The sequence below is a fragment of the Neovison vison genome, chromosome 2 (assembly GCF_020171115.1).
Source record: "Neovison vison isolate M4711 chromosome 2, ASM_NN_V1, whole genome shotgun sequence".
Classification (NCBI taxonomy): Eukaryota; Metazoa; Chordata; class Mammalia; order Carnivora; family Mustelidae; genus Neogale; species Neogale vison.
In genome coordinates, this window is record NC_058092.1 from 557,252 (window position 1) to 581,570 (window position 24,319).

A 24,319-nucleotide genomic window follows, 5' to 3' on the forward strand; every position below is an offset into this window, starting at 1 on the left:
ATCTTCCTCAGTGACCATGGCTTCCGAGGACTTTGCTCCCAAGGTCTGTCCAGATGGTCTATCTGCCCCAGCTTCTGTTGTGAGAAGGGCAGGCCAGTGGTCACAGTGCGTCTCCTGCCAGCAGGGTGGGGGCCTGTGCTAAGGAGCCCCCCACACCGGGTGCCTGTGGGGATGTCCTGGCTGTGCAGACCTTCTGCAAGGTGGCTCTGCAGGGGGAGAAAACAGCCGGCCAGAGCATCTGAGTAGGCAACTGCTCAGGGAAGACAGAGTGGAGGCGCAGTGAGCTCTGGGCTTAGTCCTGAGTCACTCTCCAGACCTGAGCCCATGGCAGCACATCTGAGGGCTCAGCACTATGGCCCCTCATGCCCTCTTCTGACCCTCTGGAAGCCCACGGAAGAGCTGCAGGAGCCCTGTGATCTGGGAGCCTTGCTTTGGTGGCGAGGATGGGCATCAGCAGCCCGGGGCCCTATTTTGGGGTCTCAGTCCTGGGAGGGCTGGCCAAACAGCCTCTGTTTTGGCAGGATTGGAGTCTGTCCCATGGGGGGGGACGTGGATGTATATGGGTTTGGGCCACTGTGAGCAACACCAGAACCAGCAGGTCCTTTTGGAAGCTGGAGAGCAAGAACAGAAAAGGGATCAGCATTTCCTCTTCTTAATCCAGCTGAGCCCTGCGGGGGTGTGTGTGTGTGTGTGCCCGTGCGCGCTTTGGGAGGTCTAGTTTGTGGCTAATCCATGAAAACCTGGATGGCCACTGCTGTGGGGGAGGGGGAGACATCTGGCTGGGAAACTCATCCGACTTTCTCCTGAGCATGAAAGATCACAGAATTATCTGTGACACCCCCCCCACCACCACCCTTTTCATTCAGGCTTAAAGCTGTTTTCAGTGTAGTGGGGACAACGCCATATAATTCTGGGAACTCGACCAATTGCATCAAGGAAAGAGTAAAGGGGCAACTTGGATGCTGGCCCCAGAAGCGAACTTTGCTAGCTCCGGGCACTGCGGGTTCTAGAGCAATGCTGGCTGCGCCCAGCCTTCTCTCCCTCCGCCCGAGGCCGGCCGGCCTGGCCCTGTGTCCTGGAATTAGGCACGTGGCCCTTGCAGGTGCCCCCCAGCCAGGACCCCTCCTCCAGCAAGGAGGGGGAGCCGGGGTTGGGTTGCTCTGCGTCTCCACCCTTCCGGGGTGGCGTCGGCCTCCCTCGCGTTGGGAGCCGGAGCGCACGAGCAGGGACCGCTGGCGTCTGCGGAGATCCCTGGGAGGAGGCCGAGGAGAGCTCGACCTCCGGCCGGCGCGTGAACGTCCTGAGGCTGCCGGACACTGGCAGGGACCGCGGGCCCCCTCCGAACGTCTGTGCGCGAGCGCCCAGACCCACCGAGCGTGGCCTCCAGCCTCCGGGGGCCCCCGGCATCCCCGCGCCGGGCCGGGTGGATCCTCCCTCGCGGATCAGCCTCTCTCGGCAAGCTCTCCTCCGGCGGCCGCTCCCTCCGTCGGGGCCTATCGCCCTGGCTTCGGGGCCTCGCCTACCAAGGGCCCCGCCTCGGCTCGCCGGCACCCGCACCCCCGCCCGCCTCGTCGGGATTCTGCGGGAGCCCACCGCGCGCGGACACAGAACCGACGCCGGACCAGGAACCGACGTAAACCAGGGCGCACATGCACCCAACCCGTCGATTTTGTCCCTGATCGGTCCCCGTAACTAGGCGCTTCGGCCCGCCCCTCGACGGCCCGCCCCCGGAGCACGTTCAGGCAGTCCTGGCGAGGACGTCGGTGGCGTCACGTCACCACCGGCCAATCCGAAGGCCGGACGGTCGTGTCCCTAATGCGCTTCCGTCGCCTGGGAGGAAGAGGAGCTGTTGCGCCTGCGCGGGACCTCTGGCCGCCGGCTCGCGGCGCGTGGAGGCTGCCTGGCTCCCCGCGCTTCAGCTCGGCTTCGGCTCCCGGCGGGTGCCGCGGCGCGTGGCGGTCTCGCGCCATGTCGTGGCTCTTCGGGATCAAGGGCCCCAAGGGCGAAGGCGCGGGGCCGCCGCTGTCTCTGCCGCCCGCTCAGCCTGGGGCGGAGGGCGGCGGGGACCGCGGCGCGGGGGATCGGCAGGCGCCCAAGGACAAATGGAGTAACTTTGACCCCACGGGCCTGGAGCGCGCAGCCAAGGCGGCGCGAGAGCTGGAGCATTCGCGTGAGTGCGGCGGCGAGGGTGGGGGCCGGGCTGGGGTGGGGGCCCGGGGAGCTCGGGGCTCTTCCACGGAGGGCCGGTCCACCGAGCCCCCGGGCATGCCCGGTCCTGGGGCGCATTGGACTCCCTGGCCGTCCGCGTGGCAGGCGGCTGGCTGCAGTCCCACTTGCCCGGCGAGGAACCCGGCCTGCGGGAATAAGCCTGGCCGGAGCCACCGTGCCTGCGGGGACGCCGGGGGTACCAGCAGCCCTGGCGCCTTCCGGGCGTCCCCCAGTGAGGAAGCTGGTGCAGCTCGAACTGGCGGAGGCCACAGGCAGCAGCTGCCGGGGCTGGAGTGCGGGCTTCAGTGACTGTCGCCGAGGGGAGCTCCTCGCGCCTGCTGCTGCCTCCACGTGGCCAGAGCCTTGGCCAGATCCGGTCGGAGTGTGGTGGTCGGAGTGTGGTGCGGCTGACAGTCCTCCGCTTGGGCAGGGAAGTACGGTTGAGGGCCATTGGTTTCGTGGAAAATAAAGCAGATTTGTGCTTGTCACTGGAAAGCATGAGAGTTCAGATGGGAGGCGTCTGTAGTGCAACGCAGGTCAGTATGTCCCGGTCCCTCCTGGTAGCCTTCCTGACTCAGGGCCCTCAAGGCACAGTCATCGGCGGGACCTTCACTAGGCCTCTGTCCTGTCCTCCCAATTTTCTTTTCTCCTGTTAGCTTAATGGTTTGTCCTAGGACGTAGTCCGAGTGTTTGAGAACCGGGATGTAAAAGGCACAGAATAAATTCCGATAGAAAGAATACAGCTGTTCTCAAACTATTGCTTGAGCAGAGATGCCCGTTTTTCACAGGAGGCCGTATAAAGGAGCCGGGTGTAAGGGAGACTGTATGTGTTTAAGGACGGAGAGGCCTGACCCTTTGTGGTTCAGTCCCTGCCCTTCCCCAGGGGACTGCAAGAACATTCTGGTGCAAGGATGCCTGGCTCTCAGGTCCCCTGGGGACATTAAAAACATTTGGATATTTGGGCCTGTCTCCTTAGGCCTGCCTGGATAATTTCAGTTATGAGGTGGGGCTGGGCATCAGGGCTCCTCGGATGATGACAGAGTTTTGACATGTGATCCAGTTTCTTGTTAACACCTTGTGGGGGGCACCTTTCTGCCCCAGCTGTTGTGACATTTTATCCACTCAGTCCTGCAGAGAATTTCAGAGCTTTCCCACTTATGGAAGCTGAATCGTACTGTCCCCAAGCCCTTGCAGTTATAGGGGCCTTTGTGAATAGCCTTGAGTGTGCCTGAGGGGAGGCAGGTCAGGGGCCTCTCTTCCTCATCTGATCGTGCCTCTGAACAGCTGCCCGAGAGCTCCTCCCCCAGAATATTCTCCAGCTGAGCCCCCAGGGGACACTGTAGAGGAGGTATGGTCCCCCATCAGTCTCTACATCCAGTGTTGTTGTTTTTTTTTAAAGATACGATTCATTTATTTGACAGAGCAAGAGAACACAAGCAGGGGGAGCAGCAGAGGAAGAGGGAGAAGCAGAACCCCCACGGAGCAGAGAGCCCAATGCGGGGCTCAATCCTGGGACCCTGGGATCATGACCTGAGCTGAAGGCAGAGGCCCCAACATACTGAGCCACCCAGGCGCCCCCCCCCTTTTTTTTTACTTTTTCACTCATGTCTACACCCAACTTCGGGTTCAAACTTAAACCCCAAGATCAAGAGTCACATGCTTCTCCCACTGAGCCAGTCAGGCATCCCTGTACTTCATTCTGTTCCTGTGAGCCTTCCTGGCCTAACTGCTGGTCAGTGGGAGAGGGTTTGCTCCAGTGTACCACTCTTTTCTGTCCCCAAGCCGTTCTTTCCAGGGTGCCTCTTGCGTCTCTGCTCAGTAGCTGCTCTCCAGGGGCGCCTGGGTGGCTCAGTGGGTTAAGCCTCTGCTTTCGGCTCAGGTTATGATCTCAGGGTCCTGGGATCGAGCCCCACATCGGGTTCTGCTCAGCGGGGAGCCTGCTCCCCCCCCACCTGCCTGCCTCTCTGCCTACTTGTGATCTTTGTCTGTCAAATAAATAAAATAAATCATAAAAAAAAAAAGTAGCCGCTCTCCAATACCTGTCTTTTTGGTACTCGCAGCTCCCAGGCCGCAGTGCCTTCCTGGTTGGGCTGAGCCTGTTTGTTGACCTCATTGCTGTCTCCAAGCAAACCACAATGCCGTCAGCAGCTCCTTGTAGCATGACCACCTGCTCTGTCCTTTGGGCCCAGCCTGATGCTCCCTCGTCCCCTAGGTCTCTAGGCCTTCCTTGGAGGCCAGAGAAGCACATTTGGCCTTGAGATGGGAGTGGTCCAGTCCTTGTGCCTGTCGGCTCCAGGAAAGTGGGTGTGTAAAGGAGCCCCTTGCCTGTAGGAGGCGCTGCGGGGACGCTTTGGAAGATGCAGCTCCTTTCACGGGATGGTCTCAGGTGGTGAATGGTCGTTGGTAGTGTGAGGTCGCAGGCCGTGATGAGCCTGGCGTGTGCCAGGCCCTGCGCTGGGCCCTGCGCTGAGGTACTTGCTCTCTCCTTTCCCTCTTTCGAGAGGCAGTGGCTGAGGGATCTCTGATTGCCCCGTATGCAGGTGAGGTGAGCCTGGCTGGCCGAAGGTCGTGCCGTGGGTGAAAGGGGCAGCTGGGACCCGGTCTCTTCATTGTTGGCCTGAGGCGCCCGCGTTCCTGTCTGCTGCACCAGGGTCTCCTGCGGTCTGTTCAAGGCTTGGCTTTGTGGCTTCCCAATGGTGCAGGATCCAGGAGCCTGGTGCCTTGGTGCCGCCTCTCCTCAGGGGCGGGTCCCCCGGGATCCTGTGGCTCCGATCACCAGAGCCCCAGGGAAGAGCCTTGCAGGGCAGGGGGGGAGGCTGCGTCAGCCCGATCTGGGCCGGCTCGGAAGGTCCTTCCCAGGCGCAGGCAGTGTGTCCTCACCTCCCGCCCTGCCCTAGCGGACCCTCCAAACTCGGCAGCTTCCGCCGCACCCACGGCCGCTGGTGTGGGCGCTGACAGCCCTGGGAGCAGAAGTCGCTGTAGCTCCTGACGTGTTCGCTGCAGGTTGGGGGTGATGGGCACTGGGGTCCGCGACATACTTCAGAGGCTTCAAAAACTAGATTGTGGGTGTGGGGTGGCAGGGGAGATGCTTGGTGCACAAAGGGAGACAACCAGGTGTGTTGTTCTGTCCGGGAGCTGGGTTCCCAGGCGTTCCCAGTTACTTTCCGTGCTGTCGTATAGTAGAACTTTTTTTTTTTTTTTTTAAGATTTTATTTATCTATTTGACAGGCAGAAATCACAAGCAGGCAGAGAGAGAGGAACGCAGGCTCCCCGCTGAGCAGAGAGCCCGATGTGGGACTCGATCTCAGGACCCTGAGACCATGACCTGAGCCGAAGGCAGAGGCTTTAACCCACTGAGCCACCCAGGCGCCCCAAGTAGAACGTTTTTTATAGTAAAGTCTTACGTATGGGAGAGTTGTGTCCTCACCGAAATATTTGAGAAACCAGATGCATGGGCTTTTTGGTTAGGAGAGGACCAGAACTTAGTTTTTTTCCAGAATACTCAATATTGATGGATACGAATTGCACCTTATGAATAAAATACACAGAGAAGTGATGCCTGGAAGGCGCAGGTCATGATCCCAGGATCTTGGGATTGAGTCCCGCCTGGGGCTGCCTGCTGCTCCCCCTGCTTGGGCGCGCTCTCTCTCTCTCTCTCTGTTGACAAATAAATAGAATCTTAAGAAAAGACACGCACACAGAAGACATTGATAACGTATGTGTTCACAAGGTCTGTGAAGAGCCTTGACTCTGCGCGTTGGCGTGTTTGTAACTTAACGGTTTATTTCCTGTTGATGGTGTGTCAGGCACGTGTGTCTGGTGTGGGGTTGATGATGATAGGTATTGGAGACCTAAGAGAAACTACCTACCACGAAAAATAAGATCCTCTGGCCACAGGCTGCTTTTTTATTTAACCGGGATGGGACTGTCCCGTTGACCCTGCTCTCAGCTCGCGGGGGGCAGCCTTTCTAATAGCCCTCCAGGACGCGACAGCTGGGGGGGGGGTGCGAGGTCTCACATGCAGGGCTTTCTGTGGAGGGGGGAGCGGACACAGCGGATGAGAAGAGGGCAGTGGCCTTGGGGTGGGGGAGTCGCCAAGCAAGATCACGGGAGTGAGGGTGGGCACCGGCGTGTTGCAGTCGAGGTGAGCTGTGGTCTCCCTAAAAGCTCCCCCCCCCCCCCCGCATACGGGGATGCTTGCCTGGTGCGCCAGAGTCCTGACACCCACTCTGTCCCTCTCCCCTCCAGGACACGCCAAGGAGGCCCTGAGTCTGGCGCAGATGCAGGAGCAGACTCTGCAGCTGGAGCAGCAGTCCAAGCTCAAGGTGAGGAGTGGGCGTGCTGCCCTGGAGGAAGCCTCACCCCGTGGGCAGGGAGGGCCTGGAAGGAGAAAGTGCACGTGGGCAGTGGGCCCTGGGCTGGTTCCTCAGGCATCTCCTGCTTGGATTTGCCTCTGTGCTTGTGCTTGAGAGGGAAACAGGAAGAGGCCAAAGGCGCGCTGGGTTTGTCGCCCGAATGCTTGCAGGAGCCCCACCCGGAAGGGCTGCCGTGGGGAGGACCGTCTGGTCTCTCCAAGGCACGTTCTCACCTGGTCTGTCTGCTTTCGGCGGGACCTTTATGCTGAGCACGCAGCAAGCGTAGGAAAAGCACAGGCTCTGGCCTGCACTGTTGGCTGTTGTAAAGCATAGTCCGGAAGCGAGCATGGGACGTAAGCCGTGGAGACAGTGTGGGGAAGCAGGTCTCCTGGATGCCCTTGCTTCTCTGGGGCCCAGCCCTATCCGTTCTCCTGTCACTTCACTACCTGTGGGGCTGGGTGGTCCTGGGCCGCGGTGCCCACGTGGCTGGGAGCCGACGGGCGTGCGGGGTGCCGGTCCAGGCGGTGTTTTCTGGGCGCCTCTCCTGCTCCTGTCCAGCCCCTTTGGAGCCCACACAGGAGAGGGCTGTTGAGGCAGTGAGCCCCGAGCTCAGAGTCCTGGGAGGGAGGCCCCAGCAGCTCTGGGCTTGCAGCCGCTGGAACATTCTGCAGGAGTACGAGGCCGCCGTGGAGCAGCTGAAGAGCGAGCAGATCCGAGTGCAGGCAGAAGAGAGGAGGAAGACTCTGAGCGAGGAGACGCGGCAGCACCAGGCCGTAAGGACCGCAGGGCCGCACAGCCACAGGGTGACCGGGGTGGGGCGCTGCTGGGGCACGCCGTGGTCCCCACATTCAGTCTGGGTCTGTCGCCCATCGAGGCTCTGGGAAGACCGTGTGCAAACATTGAAAGCCCATGGATCCGCCAGTGCTGAGCGTGACGGGGAGCACACGCGTCCCAAGCGTGTGTGCTCGCTCCTAGCAGGTAGGGGTGGGGGCTTATCCGAGGGCCCAGGCCCCAGGAAAGTCTGGATTCAGATGTTGGTTTCAGGCCGCCCACCAGCTTTTCCGGCTGAGCCGTATTCACGCTGCCCTCTCCCTCCCTAGAGGGCCCAGTACCAAGACAAGCTGGCCCGGCAGCGCTACGAGGACCAGCTGAAGCAGCAGGTGAGCCGCCTCCGCCTGTGCCGAGGGCACGGCGGCTCCTGGGGCAGCCGGTGGGCCGGAATTCGGTGCTGTTTTATCAGCAGCAAGTGCTGGGTCCCAGGGACACACACAGGAGACACGGGCCTCCGGGCTCTGGCTGTGGTGAGGTTCTTCTGGGTGAGAACCTGGGAGCCCGGCTGTGACAAGGGCATGGTAGGGGTGGTTTCCAAATGCTGGTACCTGTTCGGGCGTCGCAAGAAAACTCCGCCTTCAAAAAGAAAGAAATCTTCCCATTTGCTACGGTTTGGTTGGAGCTAGGGTATGTAACGTTAGGCAAAAAAAGTCAGTCAGAGCAAGACAACCTGATTTCATTCGTATGTGGAATTTTTTTTTTTTTAAGATTTTATTTATTTATTTGACAGAGATCACAAGTAGGCAGAGAGGCAGGCAGAGAGAGAGAGAGAGGAGGAAGCAGGCTCTTAGCTGAGCAGAGAGCCCGATGCCGGGCTCGATCCCGGGACCCTGAGATCATGACCGGAGCCGAAGGCAGAGGCTTAACCCCCTGAGCCACCCAGGTGCCCCTCATATGTGGAATTTAAGAAACAAAACAGATGAACATAGGGAACGGGTGAAAAAGGGAAGGAAACAAACCATAAGAGACTCCTAATGACAGGGAACAAACCGGAGGGTCCTTGAAGAGAGGTTGGGGGGAGGGATGGGTGATGGAGATGAAGGAGGCACCTGTGGGGGCGCCTGGGGGGCTCAGTCATTAAGCATCTGCCTTCGGCTCAGGTCATGATCCCAGGGTTCTGGGATCGAGCCCCGCATCGGGCTCCCTGCTCTGTGGGAAGCCTGCTTTCTCCCTCTCCCACTCCCCCTGTTTGTGTTTCTCTTTTGCTGTCTCTCTGTTAAATAAATAAATAAAATCTTTAAAAAAATTTTTTTTTCCCCTAAAAGTAAATTTCACGGGGAAAGACAATGTTCTGAGGACAGATGTTTATCTGGCCTAGGGTGCTCAGAGGCCTGTCCTGTGGCAGACTTGTGCTAGAGGCAAGGGCTCCTGCACCCCCCCACCCGCATGCACAGGTGCACATGTCCTACGTGGGCTTCGGACCTGCCTCCGAGGGCGGTGGAGTGTGTAGCCCCCGGCCGTCATTCCCAGAGAGGCCTACAGACCCTGGGGCAGCATCAGTGTCCCCACAGGCGGAGGCAGCTCAGCTCTTAGATTGATTCTTGATCATTTTTAACATATTACTTAAGGTTTTAGTTATTTATTTTAATGAGAGAGAGTGCCTGAGCAGGGGTAGGGAGGCAGAGGGAGGAGGAGAAAGGCAGGCAGACTCCCTGCTGAGCACAGAGCCCCAGGCAGGGCTCCATCCCGTGACCCTGAGATCATGACCTGAGCCAAAACCAAGCTCAACCGATTGAGCTACCCAGGCGCCCCAGATCAGTTTCCTAATTTTGAAAGTTTTCCCTTTTCCCTGTGGCTTCTTCTCAGCAACTTCTCAATGAGGAGAATTTACGGAAGCAGGAAGAGTCGGTGCAGAAGCAGGAGGCCATGCGGCGAGGTAGAGACGGGCTGGTGGGGGCTGTGTCCTCGGAGCTGCCCTAGCCTGGAGAACGGCTGCTGGGGAAAGCCTGTAAGCACAGACGTATGTTGCTTCAGGCACTTGGCTCCCCAAGCAGCATTTCAAGACTCTGGATAGGGCCTCCTAGGGGCTCCCCGTTCTCTGGTTGGGACCGCATAGCCGAAGCTAGGCATCCAGGCATTCCCCCAGCATCTGACCGGCGTCGCCTCCCTCCCTGGGCCGCACTGGGAGGATTCGGGGGCTGTGGGCTGGACACCCTCTCCCTGCCCTTTCCCCGGGCAGCCACTGTGGAGCGGGAGATGGAACTGCGGCACAAGAACGAAATGCTGCGTGTGGAGGCAGAGGCCCGGGCGCGGGCCAAGGCCGAGCGGGAGAACGCAGACATTATTCGCGAGCAGATCCGCCTGAAGGCTGCTGAGCACCGCCAGACCATCCTGGAGTCCATCAGGTGAGTCACAGGCCCCAGAGGCCGCTGGCAGAGCTCTGTGGCCGATGTCATCTGGCCTTTCACCTGGGCCAGGAGGCCCTCGGTTGGTACATTGGTGGGAGGCGGGCTCTCAGCAGGTCTTCCCCTGTGCTGACCTTCAGGGCTGACATCGCCCTTGCCCTTTTCTCCAGCCAGGGGCCTAGATCCCTTGTCACATAGCTGCTTCCTCTACAGGACAGCAGGCGCCCTGTTTGGTGAAGGATTCCGTGCCTTTGTGACAGACTGGGACAAAGTGACAGCCACGGTAAACACCCCTGCCACGTCTTTCTGCTTATGGCCTGTGTCGCGGTCACTGCTGGGTTGCGTCCCTGCCTCCTGCCAGCAGCGAAAGGGGCCTGGCACCCGACTGGGGGAGGCCAGGCAGGGCCAAGGTATAAGCCTTTGCTGCTGCCCTTCCCTCCAGCCCCTTCCTTTGAAAACAGGACGTGGTACAGCCCTGGGGTGTGGGGCACGGCCAGCAGTTCGCTGTTGGCGTTGGGGTTAGGCTTTCTGACGGGCCGCAAGATGTGGGAAGAGCTGAAGCCAGAGCTGAAGCCAGAGCCCGAGTTTCCCACTTCCTTAGAAGCGCTGCCCTTTGGAAAGCATAACTGGAAATCTGCCTGGCAGCCTCAAGGGTGGGGCCCAGCTCGAGCTCCAGGGGCACCGGAGATGTGGCTGTGAACCCCTCTAAACCATGCTCCTGCGAGGGCTCCCACCCTCTAGTGGGAAGCGGAGGGCAGCCAGTGAGGCCGTAGGACTCCAGGCACTTGTCCTCAGGCCCTGTGGTCTGTGCCCCATGCCGTGCGGCTGGTCAGCACTCAGGGCAGTGGGGAGGGCGTCAGCCAGGGCAGGTTCCCAAAGAGCCCCTTCTGCTGTCGGCCTTGCGCCAGGCACTGCCCTGGGCCACACGATGTGACTTGGCACCTGCTCCGTGGTAGTGAGGTCCTAACAAGTAGCCTGGCTAACCAGGAGTGTCCCTGGGCACCCGTGTTCACGGCGTCCTGGCTTCCCAAGCCCTTCGTGCAAGCGCCCTGCTTTGGACGTAGTTCTAGCCCTGTTCTGGAGACGGTGAAGGGCAGTGGGGGAGGTCAGGCTGTGCCTCAAGGAGAGCGGGGGTGGACTGTCCGGGGAGGGCAGGACGCCAGTTAAGGAAACCAGCTAGTGAGGTTGCTGCCTTTTTTTCCCCCCTAAGATTTGATTTCTTTAGGGACACCTGGGTGGCTCAGTCATTAATCCTCTGCCTTCGGCTCAGGTCAGGATCCCAGGGTCCTGGGATTGAGCTCCATGTCGGGCTCCCTGCTCAGCAGGAAGCCTGCTTTTCCCTCTCCGGTTCCCTCGGCTTGTGTGTGGTCTCCTGTGTCAAATAAATAAGCAAAATCTCAAAAAAAGATGTGATTTATTTATCTGAGGGAGAGAGTGCAAAGTAGGGGAGGGGAGGGGCAGAAGAAGAGGCAGAAGCAGTCCCCCTGCTGAGCAGAGGGCCAGATGCGGGGCTGATCCCAGGACCCTGAGGTCATGACCTGAGCCCAGGGCAGACTCTCTACCAACCAAGCCTCCCAGGTACCACCAACCCCTTTCCCTGGAGTGTTTTAAGGTGAATTAAGGGCATTCTGACCTCTCCTATGGTCTGAGCACCCTGTGCACTCAGATCTTTCCAGCTGTTCTAAACACCTGTGTTTGCTTTTGACTCTCTAATGTCTCTTCAGTCTGGAAGCTTGACCAGGGCTGCGTGGTGGGGTGGCAGTCAGTCCCGGCCCTGCCCCCGACAGAGCTCCTCGGCAGGGAATTGGGCACAGGACAGGCGGAGCAGGAAATGCCCCTTGGCTGTCCTTCTTGTTGGATCAGCTGCTCATGGGTCCAGCGTGTACCTTCCCAGCAAGTCAGGGAGATGCACCTGGGGGTGGTTGCTGGAGGACACCAGGCAGCGTGGGAGGTTGCTGTATGCACGAGCTGCTGGCTGCCTTGAGGCCGGCCCCGTCCCAGCCACCCTGCCACAGGCCTCTTGGACCCTTGTTCCTATCATTGTAGTTCCCACCTGGTCTCCGGGAACCTTGCTTCCTCCTGCAGTAGCAAGGCTGTTTGCCCCGTAAGGAAGACATTTCCATTTTATTTCCAGGTGTCGGCATGCTTTCCAGGAACCTCTTGTAACTCTTGGTCCTGTGTCCCGTGATTGTGCTCCCACCACAGCATTCGATCTATCTCCCGTGAGCCTTGGGGTCTCTGTCTCTCCACAGCTGGGACTGTCACCTGGAAGCTTCCCGAGTCCCACTGGAGTGCATCCTGCAGTAGCTTTCTTGGAAAGGGTGTTCATGATAAGCTTTTTGATACTTTTCCCCTCTGGAAATACCTGTGCTCATGCGAAACTCAGCACCAGCTGGGATGCTGCTGTGGGACCCTTGCATCGCCTTGCATGGGATGGGGTGAGCAGAGGGCACAGCGCCAACTGCTGACAGCTCGGTGCGGGATGGGCGGGCTCTGCCTGCCCTCCCATCCCCCACTCCAGGTGGCTGGGCTGACGCTGCTGGCCGTCGGAGTCTATTCTGCCAAGAACGCCACATCCGTTGCCGGACGGTACGTTGAGGCCCGGCTGGGGAAGCCGTCCCTGGTGCGGGAGACGTCTCGTATCACGGTGCTCGAGGCCCTGAGGCACCCTGTGCAGGTACGTGCAGGCCCGTTTCTCGCTGCGGTCGCGTGTCCTGCCCAGTTCTTTCTGGCATTTCAGCCGGGTTGTGAATGTGTGTCTTCATTTCCCCTCATTACCTAAATACCGTCTGTTCTCTCCAGCGCGCTGGGTTTGACTGTGGCTTTTTCCTTCTTGGCGCTCTTCTGGGAGCCGGTCACGTCCGCACTGGGGAGACCCTGACCATATCCACTCGGTCGCCTCTGGGGATCTGTTGGTGTGATTGTCCCTGGGCAGATTTTGGGTTGTTTACAGGGTCCTGGGGCTCCTGTGTGCCGTCGTCCTGAGAGCAGGGGCTGGCACTCGCACACTGAGCTCCCTTCCTCAAGGGGAGCCAGGCCTCCTACCCGCTTGACGCCGTTCCTGTTGCGTACCCTCCCACGGGCTGGGGCTAGATCTCCATAGTGATCGCTGTGGGTAACTGAGAAAATTAGGATCCGTAAAGAATCTTTTTTCTTTATTTTTTTAAGATTTCATTTGAGGAAGAGAGTGCATGAGCTGGGGCGGGGACTATGTAGGAGCCGAGGGGGAAGCAGGCTCCCCGCTGAGCAGGAACCCCAACGAGGAGCTCGATCCCAGGACCCTGGGATCATGAGCCAAGCCAAAGGCAGACGCTTAATTGAGTGCCCCCAGGCACCCCAGAATCAGTAAAGAATTTGAAGGGGCTCTTGGGTGGATCCTTTGGCTGAGCATTTGGCTCTTGATTTACCGAAGCTCGGGATCTCCTTGTCATGGGATCCTTGCTCGCGCTCTCTGTAAGTGGCTTAGCCCAGTGGTACCCGCATCTCATAGGCCACCCTTCCAGAACGGGAGCAGGGCCCAGGCACGTGTGGCCTGGAGTGTGCTCCACGGCGGTTTCTGTGTGGCGGTCAGGCTGTTCCCGGCGCTCCGTGCCTGTCATGTTGTGGGCTCTGCTGATGAGTTTCATGTCCCTATGTTTTGCGTTCCCCGTCCCCACCCCCCACAGGTGAGCAGGCGGCTCCTCAGTAAGCCTCAGGACGCACTGGAGGGCGTCGTCCTCAGTGTAAGTGGTGCAGCCGTCTCAGGGCTGTGATGGGCTTCGGGGTGGGAGGCACCTTCTGCCCATAGAGCTCTACAGCTGGGGCTGCTTTTCCTTCCTGAATGCCTGGGATGAGCTTTTCCTTCCTGAATGCCTGGGATGAGCCGGCTTTGGGGCTGGTACGGGTGCTCAGGAGGCGCACACTGGCAGCCGAGTATGCTCCAACCTGCCGTGTCCCCTGGCAGCCCAGCCTGGAGGCCCGTGTGCGGGACATTGCCATAGCAACGAGGAACACCAAGAAGAACCACAGCCTGTACAGGAACATTCTGGTGTACGGGCCCCCCGGGACTGGCAAGACCCTGTTTGCCAAGGTGAGTGCATGCACCGCACGGGTGGGTGGGGCGCAGTGGGCAGCGGCTGCTGCTGTGGCTTTTAGGGACGGGCCGTGCAGGGGGTCAGCTTTCGAGGCAAGCGGCATCCTAGCCGTACCTGGTGGTAGGGGCTGAGCTCAGTGCGTGTGGGCTTCGAAGGGGAGGAGAGTAAACAGGTTTTGTCCTCCCCCGCCCCAACACCCCCCCGCCGCCGCCCCTTTCTTATCTAGAAACTCGCGCTGCACTCAGGCATGGACTACGCCATCATGACCGGCGGGGATGTGGCCCCCATGGGGCGGGACGGCGTGACTGCCATGCACAAGGTCTTCGACTGGGCCAATACCAGCCGGCGAGGGTGAGCCGGGCCCCTCTGGGATGGCCCCGCGTGTGCATGTGCTTGTCTGGCCTGGGTTCCCGGCGGCCACTGGGAGGGGTCAGCGGCGGGGGCGGTCAGCAACTTTCCCTGCAGCCTGTCTCTGGTTGCGCACAGAGCTGGAATACTCTGGGGGCGGGAGTCCGAGGGAGAAACCCACCCAGAGAGCAGACCAGCGGCTCGGGCTCTGCACAGGAGCCTCTGGGCGCTTCTGATTTTTAACCCGTGGAAGATGGGAAGCTGCCGGCCCCAGTACTTGTGCCACGTTAGGGTGTCTGGCACAAGCCAGTCGCTTCCCTGCAGCACTGGCGCTGGGCGTGCCCCTGTCGGGCCCGGGGTCCCCAGCCACTGCCGAGGTCGCAGGCGCGTCGGGTTCCTGAAACGGAGTTCGGCTGGAGCGTGCTCCGCTGGGCGGCCCTCACCACTTCTCGTCCGTCCTTCCCACCCCCAGCCTCTTGCTCTTCGTGGATGAAGCGGATGCTTTTCTCAGGAAGCGAGCAACTGTGAGTATTCTGGAAGCTTCCGTCTGGCCTGCTGGGCCCGGCCGGCCGTAGGTGCGCGGTCAGGAGTGGTGTCCGTTGGCCGTGTTTGCTCGGGTTGAAGTCTGACCCCAGCCCCCTCCTCAGCCCCACTTTCTTCATAAATGTGTTCTGAAAAGCAGGAGTTGGTCCTGTGGCATCTTTAGCAACTTCCGAAGTGATGTTGAGTGCGGGGCTCCCGGAGGGCTGGAGCGGGGCCTTCGTTTGTCTCCGCGTGGCGGCCTCCCCGCGACAGCAGGACTTTCTCTGCAGGAGAGGATCAGCGAGGACCTCAGGGCCACCCTGAACGCCTTCCTGCACCGGACGGGACAGCACAGCAGCAAGTGAGGGCCGTCTGCCGGCGCACAGCCGCTTCACGGGGAAACTGAGGCTCCTACTGCGGGGCTGGGCCGGTCAGGGTGCAGGGGCTCTCAGAGCCAGGTGCCAGTCCTCGCCCACAGTCGCCGCACTTGACATTGCTGGTTGCCCTCCACAGCGGGCTGCCCGGGTGGTCAGCCTCCGGCCAGCTGCCCTGGGGCATAGGTTGCTCTGGGAAGGGGCTCGCTCCTTCCGAATCCCCTACTCTTGCTCTCCTGCGTTGTTGAGGGGGCCCACTGGTCACCAGGGGGCACCTCGCCCTCCGGTCGGCTGTGGGGCCACCCGGTCATACGCGTCCCCCTTGTCTGGCGCGGCTCCTGCCTACAGAGACCCTCGCCCCTGCTCAGACCTCCCGGGCGTCTGGCCCAGGTTCCTGCTGAGTTGGCCCTTCTGCTGAGCTGGCTGAACCGCGGACCCCGCGGCTCAGGCTGGTGCGGGGCTGAGGTCAGTCTCCGGCCGTGGGGTCCCTGTTCCTCCACACGGCGAAGCTTAAGTGGCCACCCCATCAGGCTGGGCCGTCGGTCAGCAGAGAAATGTTTGACGGATGGGTGGGTGGCAAAGGGCAGTGCTGGGCAGTGCTGGTTTTTTGGGTTAAAAGGCTGCCGAATAGATTCTCCTAGAAAATTGTCCTGTGTGGGTTTAAGGGGCTCCCTACCCTGGGGGCAAGCACCGGGTCAGCCAGCCCCCTAGCCCCCGCTGTCTGCTGGCTTCAGGTTCATGCTGGTCCTGGCCAGCAACCAGCCTGAGCAGTTTGACTGGGCCGTCAACGACCGCATTGACGAGATGGTCCACTTCGGCCTGCCACAGCGGGAGGAGCGGGAGCGCCTAGTGAGGCTGTATTTCCACAAGCACATTCTGAAGCCGGCCACAGAGGGAAGGCAGTAAGTATCCGGATGGCTCGAGTGCCGCAGGGCCCTCCGCGACCTCCAGCTCCACGCCCGGGGGCTGCACCCCAGTCCTAACCGTGGGGTTGCACGCGGGGGTCAGCTGTGCTCACTGGCTGGCCCCCGTGTCGGACTCCGTGCCCCGTCATCACAGAGCAGCACCTCCGTGCTCTTCTGCTGCGTGAAGTCTTGGACCAGTCCGGGGCTCTTGAGGGATCCTGGCTGCAGTCCGGGCCTGTGATGGTGGTTGCCAGACCTCGGCTGGGCTTTGTTCACCCTGAGGTGGTCGTGGCAATCTTGGAGGTGGACTCGCCCTTGTTTACTGCTCACCCGGACTCTGGGGAGCCCGGGGCCCCTCGCCAGCACACACCAAGGCCCCTGTTCTGCAGAAGTCACCCGGCAATGGGGGAGCCCTCCACATTCTGTCTGGGCCTCCCTTGCTCGCTGCTCCATCCGGAGTGCTCCAAATAGGAAAGGCTGCTCTATTTTTAACCATCTCCGGGGAGCCAGACCTCGCAGCAGCGCTGACCTGAATCCCTCCTGTCACTGGTGGTGGCGAGAGCCGTCTTCTGTTCTAGGACGGGCTTTGCCTGCCTGTGCTGTCCCTGTGCGGCCTGAGCCCTTGCGTTCTGCTCCCTGAGCCTCTGCTCCCTCGCACCTGGCCGGCGCCAGTACCGCCTCCCGGTGGCCCTTTCTAGCCTGACTGCAGTCCAGACACCGGTTGCGGTGTGAGTTTCTGAGGTCTCTTTTCCCATGAGTGACTGCCTCTCCTGGGTCTTTAGCTAGACCTGATTGGAAAGAGGGCTCAGCATGTGATTGACCGGAGTGAACCTCGCTCGAACCTGAAGTGTCGCCTTCCTCTGTCTGATTCCACACTTGCCAGCAGCTCACCCCTGACCGGGTTTCAGCGGCTGTGCCCTCTGGGCACCGGGGTGGTCCCTGCCCCCGGGTCTGGTGGTGGAGCCGGGCGTGAGGTCACCGCCTCCGCGCGTGCTCATCCCGACCAGCCCCGCAGCCGCCGCAGCGCGCCTCCCGCACTGCTGTCCCCACAAGCCCCTGCGCAGGCACCTGGGCTCCCGAAGGAAGAGAGGTTCCTAGTGGGGCCAGAAGGGCAGAACTGGTAGCCCTGGAATCAAGAGAAGACATTAAGGCAGAGTTTGGCTCTTTAGAAGTTGGGGCGTTCGGATGTGGGGGTTTCTAGTACAGGTCCCTGCCCCTGGCAGATAGCCCAGTCCTTCCATGTGGGAGCCAAGGGGCCCTCCTAGATCTCTGGTCTTGTCTTGGGTTCCTTGGGTTCCAGGACATCGTACGGGAATTTCTCCTTCACAGGCGCTTGAAGCTCGCTCAATTTGACTACGGGAAGAAGTGTTCGGAGATCGCACACCTGACGGAGGGCATGTCGGGCCGGGAGATCTCCCAGCTCGCTGTGGCTTGGCAGGTGAGCTGGGGATGTGGGGCCTACAGGTGTGAGCTTGACCGTGTGGGAAATGAGGAGGCATTCGATGGGAGACCGTGCTGGCCCCTGCCCCGACACCCGCCCGGGATGTTTCTGTTGAAGGATTTTCTGCACGCAGATGACATGCCCTGTCCTACTTTGTGGCCGCCACCTGCTTCTGCCCCCACTGCAGGAGGGCGTGGAGAGGGGTCACTGACGGCATGTTATGGCCTACATCCCGGTCATTGTGGTTTTGTTGCAGCTCAGATAGGGCTCTGAAATCACGTGGGGTTTCCTGGGAATGAACCAAGTGTCCTATAGGCATCAAGGTCCCACAGGCCCATGCTTGATGTCTCAGGTACCACTGGAGACTCTGTCCCTAGCAGGAGCCTAGCACATTTGGGGCTGGCGGTTCTGTAGTTGGTGAGGGATAGGGGTCCACAGGGCCCCATGGAGCGTCCCGTGAGCTGTCTGTGGACTCATCAGAGGGCAAATGAGATGAGGAACCAAGAAGTGAACCTGGTCTGATAAGGGGTTAGGCATCTCCTTCCCAGGTCTTTGCCAGGTGTAGACCATCGGTCCGGAGGGCTGTCTGCTTTGTGCCCAGTCGGCTTTGCTGTGGGGCCTTGAGGGTAGTGTAGAACACATGAGGCAGGCTCTTTATCCTCGTGTTGTGAGCCAGGGCACACGGCCCAGAGTGGTTCTTGTCATTCCCAACACCTACTGTTTTCCTCCTGCGGTGTCCACAGGGCCCCCCCCAGCCCCCAGGGAGGGGAGCCAGTTGTCCCCCAGGAGCCCTGGGCACAGGCATCCAGGAAGCATTTGCAGGTCGGTTATTGCTGAGGAGAGAAAAGCCCTGTCAGTTGGGGGCTGCTGAGTGGCTCCCGTCTACGGCCAGCCCTTGACTTCGCGTCGGAGTCACTACCTCTGTGGGGCCTGCGCCCAGATCTTCCAAGGCTGCCTGCTGTCCAATCACTAGAAATTCCACGGTGCTTCTAAGTGAGCATGTGTTTGTGAGTGAGACGTCTACTCTGACCGGAGCATGGTAGCTTGGGTACTCCGGGGACCGGGTCAGAGTGGGACTCTGGCCGGAGCAGGGCACCGGGTTGGAGTGAGACCCTGGCCGGAGCACGCTGCACCGCTGCAGCGGCTGCAGAGGCTGAACGACGTCCCAGTGTGGACCAGCTGGGTGGCTCTAGGTTATCCTTAACTCGGGACCCAGGCCTCACGAGGGTGGCTCTGTTTCTGTAAGCGGCAGAGCAGAGGATCGCCGTGTCGGCTGGGGCTGTCCTGACAGGGCCACGGCCCAGGCCACCCGAACACAGACATTCGTTTTCTAAGGTTTGAAGGCAGGAAGTCCCAGATCAGGGGGCCGGCACGGGGTTCTGACGGTGGGTCCTTCCTGCCTTTCGGTTGGTGATTTTCTGGCTTTGTCCTCCTCGTGTGGCAGAAACGGAGCTCTGATGCTTAAGGACACTAGTTCTGTGGGATCGGCCCCCACTCTCACGACCTCCTCTGCTGTTCACGTCTTCCTTGTCGGCCCCAACAGCTGCACTGGGGAGTCAGGGCTTCACGCTATGAATGTGGGGACACATTCAGTCCCTGACAGCAAACCATGCCCTGGTTCTTGATGTTTCCGCCTAGAACCAGCACACCTCCTTTGCGTCCTCATCATCTGTCACCTGCCCAGACCAGGTGACAGGTCTGCCACAGGCCTGGTGGATGGAGAGCTAGTGATTGTCAGACAGGGCGTTAGTGCAGGAGACAGTGACTGGACCTCCGGAGCCCGTGGGGTGCTCTCCCTGGAGGGTCTGTCCCTCCACCGGGGGTATCCCTTCATTGACCAGATGGCCCAGCCTGAGGCCTGTCAGTCAGTCCTGTCGTGCTTGTGGGAGAGGAGTGTGAGGTACAGAGAGGAGGGACCAGAGTGCGTCGGTGTCCCCCCCCCCCCCCCGGGAGGAGTGTGGTCTTCTCTTTGTACCCTCAGGTGCCCAGGGGTGGTTGGGCTTGCACTGGCCTTCCTGCCCCTCCTGGGCTGGGTCCTCCCTCTCTGCCTGCGTCTCTCTGCTTGTGATCTCTGTGTGTCAAATAAATGAATAAAATCTTTAAAGCAGAATACTGTCTTCCACGCATGAGGAGCTGCTGTGCTCCAGACGTGCGCACGGCTGGTTTCGGGCTCATCCGCACTCCAGTTCTTTCCTGTTGTTGGATAATAGCTGTCGGCGCCCTGGCGGATGAGGTCACCGCTCATGGTCGCTTGGGTTGCATTTCCCTGATGGTCGTGATGTGGCATCTTGTGTGCTTCCTGGCCATGTGTCTGTTCTCCCGGAGAGATGTCTGTTCATGTCCTTTGCCCATTTTTGAATCAGGTTGTTTTTTGTTGAGTTCTTTATGGATTGTGGATACTAACCATTTATTAGATTATGTGATTTACAGATATTTCCTGCCCTTCAGTGAGTTGCTTTTTTACTCTTTTATTTGGTTGATAATATCCTTTGATGCACAGAGGGTTTAAGATTTTATTTTTGAGTAATGCCTACACCCAACACGGGGCTCAAACTCACCGGCCAGAGGTCAGGGGAGTCGCATGCTCCACTGGCAGCCAGCTGAGCGGTCCCCCCCACTTTGTTCTTTTTTTAAGGATTTTGATGACAGAAGGTTTTAATTTTTTTTTTAATATTTTATTTTTTTGACACAGAGAGAGAGAGATCACAAGTAGAGATAGAGACAGGAAGACAGAGGGAAGCAGACTCCCCACTGAATAGAGAGCCCGATGCGGGGCTCGATCCCAGGACCCTGAGACCATGACCTGAGCTGAAGGCAGAGGCTTCACCCACTGAGCCACCCAGGTGCCCCCAAAAGGTTTTAATTTTGACACAGTCCAATTTGTCAGTTTTGTTTGTCACCTAGACTTTCAGTGTCAGAGCCAAGAAGTTACCACTAAATCCTTCCCCTGTTTTCTTTTAGTAACTTCGTAATTTGAGGTCTTACACTTAGGTGTGATTCTTTTTTTCCTTTTTTTCTTTTTTTTTTTTAAGATTTTATTTGTTTGAGAGAATGAGCAGGAGCAAGAGCGAGTACATGAGTGGCAGGGGGAGAGGCAGAGGCAGAGGGAGAAGCAGAGTCCCCAGCTGAGCAGGGAGCCCAACATGGGGCTCGATCCCAACACCCTGGGGTCATGACCTGAGCCAAAGGCAGACGCTTAACTGACCGAGCCCCCCAGGTGACATGAAACACAAATGGTTTTTGTGTGTTAATTTTGTATCCTGCAAATTTGCCGAATTCGCTTATTAGTTTTATTTTTTTACTCACAACCCTGAGATCAGGACCTGAGCTGGGATCAAGAGTCAGACGCTTAATCCACCGAGTGACCCAGGCGCCCCGAGTTTATTAGTTTTAACTTTTGCGGGAATCTTTAGGGTTTACTACATATAAGAATATATCATCTTCAAACAGCTCATTTTATTTCTTTCCTTCCAATTTGTATCCCTTTTATTTCCTTTTCTTGCCTAATTGCTCTGGGCAGGAATTCTGCTGTGTTGCACGAAGTGGTGAGAGAGGCTGTCTGCGGCTTGTTCCTGACCGTAGAGGAAAGCTGTCCGTCTTTCACCCTGGGAAATACATTTGCGTGGGTTTTTCACAAATGACCTTCAGAACGTTAAGGAAATCTCCCTCCATTCCTAGCTTATTGAGTGTTTTTACCAGGAAAGGGTGCAGAGTTCGGCCAGCTGCGTTTTCTGCAGCCGTTGAGGTGGTCGCGTGTTTTTGGTCCTTCGTCCTATTAACGGGGTGCATCAGGGGGTTAGTTTTTTCTGTGGGCATCATGAGTGCTTCCCAGGAGTAAATCCCACCTGGCCATGGGGTGTCATTCCCTCAACATGGTACTGAATGTGCTTTGCAAGTATTTTATTGAAGATTTTTTAATTAACATCAGGGAGGGTATTGGTCTGTGATTTCATTGTGGGGTTTCATTGGGGTTTCCGTCAAGGTTATGCTGGCTTCGGAATTGAAGTCGTGTTCCTTCCTCTCCAGCTTTTTGGCACTTTGAGAAGGACCAGTGTTTTAAGTGTTGGGCAGAATTCACCGGCGGAGCCCTTGAGTCCAGGGCTTGCCTTTTTTCTTTAAGTGACGTTTCCCGTGTTTTAGTCCCTTCAGGCTCGCAGGACAGTGGTGAGGACGGCGAAGCGCCTCCGCATCGCGCTGGGACGCCTCTCGCGAGGCACATTTGCCTTGTCAGGGCGGCCTCCGCCTCAGACTCGATCTTCCCCAGGGCCCCCTCCAGAGTCCCCCATCTTCAGCTGCCATCTCTACTTGGGGCTGTGACAGTTCCCGGATGGCTTTTGTTTCTAATGACCCTGGCGGCTTCGATGAGTGCCGGTCAGGTGTTACAGAGACTGTCCCAGTGATTTTCTCACAGTCAGACTGAGATTGTGGGTTTGGGGAGAAGAACCCAGAGATGAGGTGCCCTCCTGGTCACTTCCTAACAGGGGACAGGTGACATCCGTGCAACATCACAGGGATGTTGACCTGGTTAAGGTGCCCGCCGGGTTTCTCCATGGTAAAGTGACTGGTTTCCCCTTTTCCTCGTTTAGCTGGAAGCCCATCGCTCGGTCCAGCCATCCCTCAGTGGGGGTCCTGGCCCCCTTGGGCAGACATGTCGGCTCAGTTGCTCTGGGATTCTGGAAAGGGCTCCTCCCTCTACCTTCCCGCTACGGAAGCTTCCAGCTGCTTCGGGTGCTCAACGTTCAGGGGCAGTTGGGCCTGGTGGGATACTCTGTGACCGAGCTAGAATTGCTGGGCCCTCCTGGGGAGCTCTCTTCCTAGGGGTCCTGCTCTCCCCTCAGTGTCAGAGTGGACCTGCCTCCCCAAATGGTGTGTGGTGGTTCTGTCATGTGTGTCCTGGCCTGGAGGGTGCCTTTGCTCTCTGTGAGGGCCTTCCAGGTCTGTGCTGGGGGCCCGAGCTGCTTCTTGACAGCTGGTCTCAGACCTGATATTTTTAGAAAGTCATTGAGAAACTCAGTGATGCGAGAACGTAGCCCTCGTGCCAGCTGGGGACGTGGCAGGGCCACGGGCACTGCAGGGATGGTGGCTGCCGTGGCCGCGGGCTCCCTCGCAAGCTCGCTCTGCCCGCACGGGGAGTCACGCATGTGCCGCTGGCGTGCTGAATGTGTGCGTCCTGCTGGGGGGCCACGCCCCTCCCGAGACTGGCCCGCACCTGTGGGAGAGGGTACGGGCCAGTGCTCCTCTTAGCGACTCAGTGTCCCAGTCTGACCACCGCCCCCAGGAGGCCTTCCGGTTCTGAGGCATCTCCCAAGAGGCGAGCTCACGGTGGGCCAGGCCGCCTCATCCCTGGGTGTGGCCCTGTCCTGCGGGGCAGGTGGTTCCCGGTCACTGGTGGCACCCAGGGGCTGAAAGTCTGGGCTGGGGGACCCTTTTCCCCTGTGGGTAGCCCCTCTGTGTGCCCCGCGTCAGTGTGTCTTTCCCTGCCAGGCCATGGCGTATGCCTCGGAGGACGGGGTCCTCACGGAGGCCATGATGGATGCCCGGGTCCAGGACGCCATCCAGCAGCACCAGCAGAAGATGCAGTGGCTGAAAGCAGAGGGAGCCAGGCCGAAGGATGACCAGCCCCCGCTCCCAAGCGGACAGGCTCAGTGAGCTGGGCCTGGACGCCCAGCAGCCGCACTGTCCAGGTGGCTTTGCCAGGAAGAAGCCCTCCCCTCCGTGTCGGAATGGACCTGCCTCCCCGCTGGCCTGTGGCGCTTCTGTTTTTTGTGCCCTGGGCCTGCGGGAGCTTTGCTGTGAAGAGGCTCCCCTCTCCCAGTGATGCGCCTGCACGGCCACACACCTTAGCGACTTCACATACTCCCCTGGTCAGCGCCAGGACAGCCTTAAAGGCCTCTGCTTGGGACCAAGTGCAGCACCTTTGTGGTAGGCTTGGCTCCTTTGTACCCCAGTCTGTTTCCTCCAGCCAGTGGTGCTTGCTGGGTGGGCCGGACTGGGGAGAAGGCACTGTCCTTGAGCCCAGGGAGGGACGGGTCATGCTGCCCCTGCCGGTCCGCAGATGCTGGCTGAGCTCTTGTAGCTGCTGCACCTGTCCCCCGAGGGCGCTTGGCTGAGGGAGGGCGGGGGAGGGGTGAGCAGAGCAGACCCCTGTGCTGCTGGCTGGGGGCTGCTTCCCCCCACCTGCTGTCCCCGGGATCTCAGGAGAGGGGCTCAAGAGTGTGACTGGGACACACCTGGAGGGTAAGAACTAGCTGCCGGCGACTGGTGGAGGTGCCTGGAAGGCCCCAGGACCCACTGGCCAGGGATGTCCAGGGCTGGGGGCGCTGCCCTAGCCCACAGGATCTGTGGTTCTCCATCCATTGGAGTTGGGGGCTTTTTATCCAGAATCCAATAAAAACTCCGACAGGATACCTTATCACGTGTGTATCTCGTGGCTGATTCAAGGGGCAGACGCTTGAAGGGGTCACTGGTTCAGCGATGAAAGAAGAGGCCAAGACTGGAGCTTTCTGGAGAATTTACTGACCAGCAGGGGTGGGGGTCACAGTGAGGCGCCCGACCGGGATGCCCTGGGCAGGGTGGCCGCACTTGCCGCAGTGGGGCTCAGGGGCCTTATTGCTGCTATAGGCGGGGCCTCCACCGGACCCCCGCCCCCCGCCCCCCACCCCCATTGCGGCCCGCGGACGCACACGCCCCATGCACGTGCTCCCGTGTGCAGACGTGGGCGCGGCCGGGGGCCGGCCCCATTCCCTGCGGAGCCCCTTTCCCGGCCTCGCTTCCCCCGCGCCAGAAGCGGCCGGGCTTAAGTAACAGACATGGTCCCCGCGCGGGTGCGGGAGAGACCGCAGTGTGCGGGGCGAGCAGGTGGTCCCGGCCGCCCGCACAGGTGCCCGCGCCCCCCGCCCGTCCCGGTCCCCGCGCCC

At 59.6% G+C, this 24,319-nt stretch overlaps 1 protein-coding gene across 1 annotated transcript; it reads left to right on the forward strand.

Moving 5' to 3' along the window:
* Positions 1-1,238: 1,238 nt before the first annotated feature.
* LOC122899338 (ATPase family AAA domain-containing protein 3) lies at positions 1,239-23,814 on the forward strand. The gene is made up of 16 exons (XM_044236917.1): positions 1,239-2,170; positions 6,457-6,533; positions 7,235-7,336; positions 7,664-7,723; positions 9,201-9,270; positions 9,574-9,739; positions 9,953-10,022; positions 12,261-12,416; positions 13,405-13,461; positions 13,683-13,808; positions 14,039-14,163; positions 14,633-14,684; positions 14,973-15,043; positions 15,791-15,958; positions 17,291-17,399; positions 22,887-23,814. The coding sequence occupies exons 1-16, from the start codon at positions 1,816-1,818 to the stop codon at positions 23,049-23,051; spliced, it is 1,929 nt and encodes a 642-aa protein (XP_044092852.1). The 5' UTR covers positions 1,239-1,815; the 3' UTR covers positions 23,052-23,814.
* The last annotated feature ends 505 nt before the right edge of the window (positions 23,815-24,319 follow it).

Excerpts from the sequence above, each read along its gene's own strand:
- LOC122899338 (XM_044236917.1), top strand. The coding sequence starts at position 1,816 with ATGCGCTTCCGTCGCCTGGGAGGAAGAGGAGCTGTTGCGCCTGCGCGG. Across the intron at positions 2,171-6,456 it reads GCGAGAGCTGGAGCATTCGC|GACACGCCAAGGAGGCCCTG; the intron begins GTGAGTGCGGCG and ends TCTCCCCTCCAG. Across the intron at positions 13,462-13,682 it reads TGGAGGGCGTCGTCCTCAGT|CCCAGCCTGGAGGCCCGTGT; the intron begins GTAAGTGGTGCA and ends GTCCCCTGGCAG.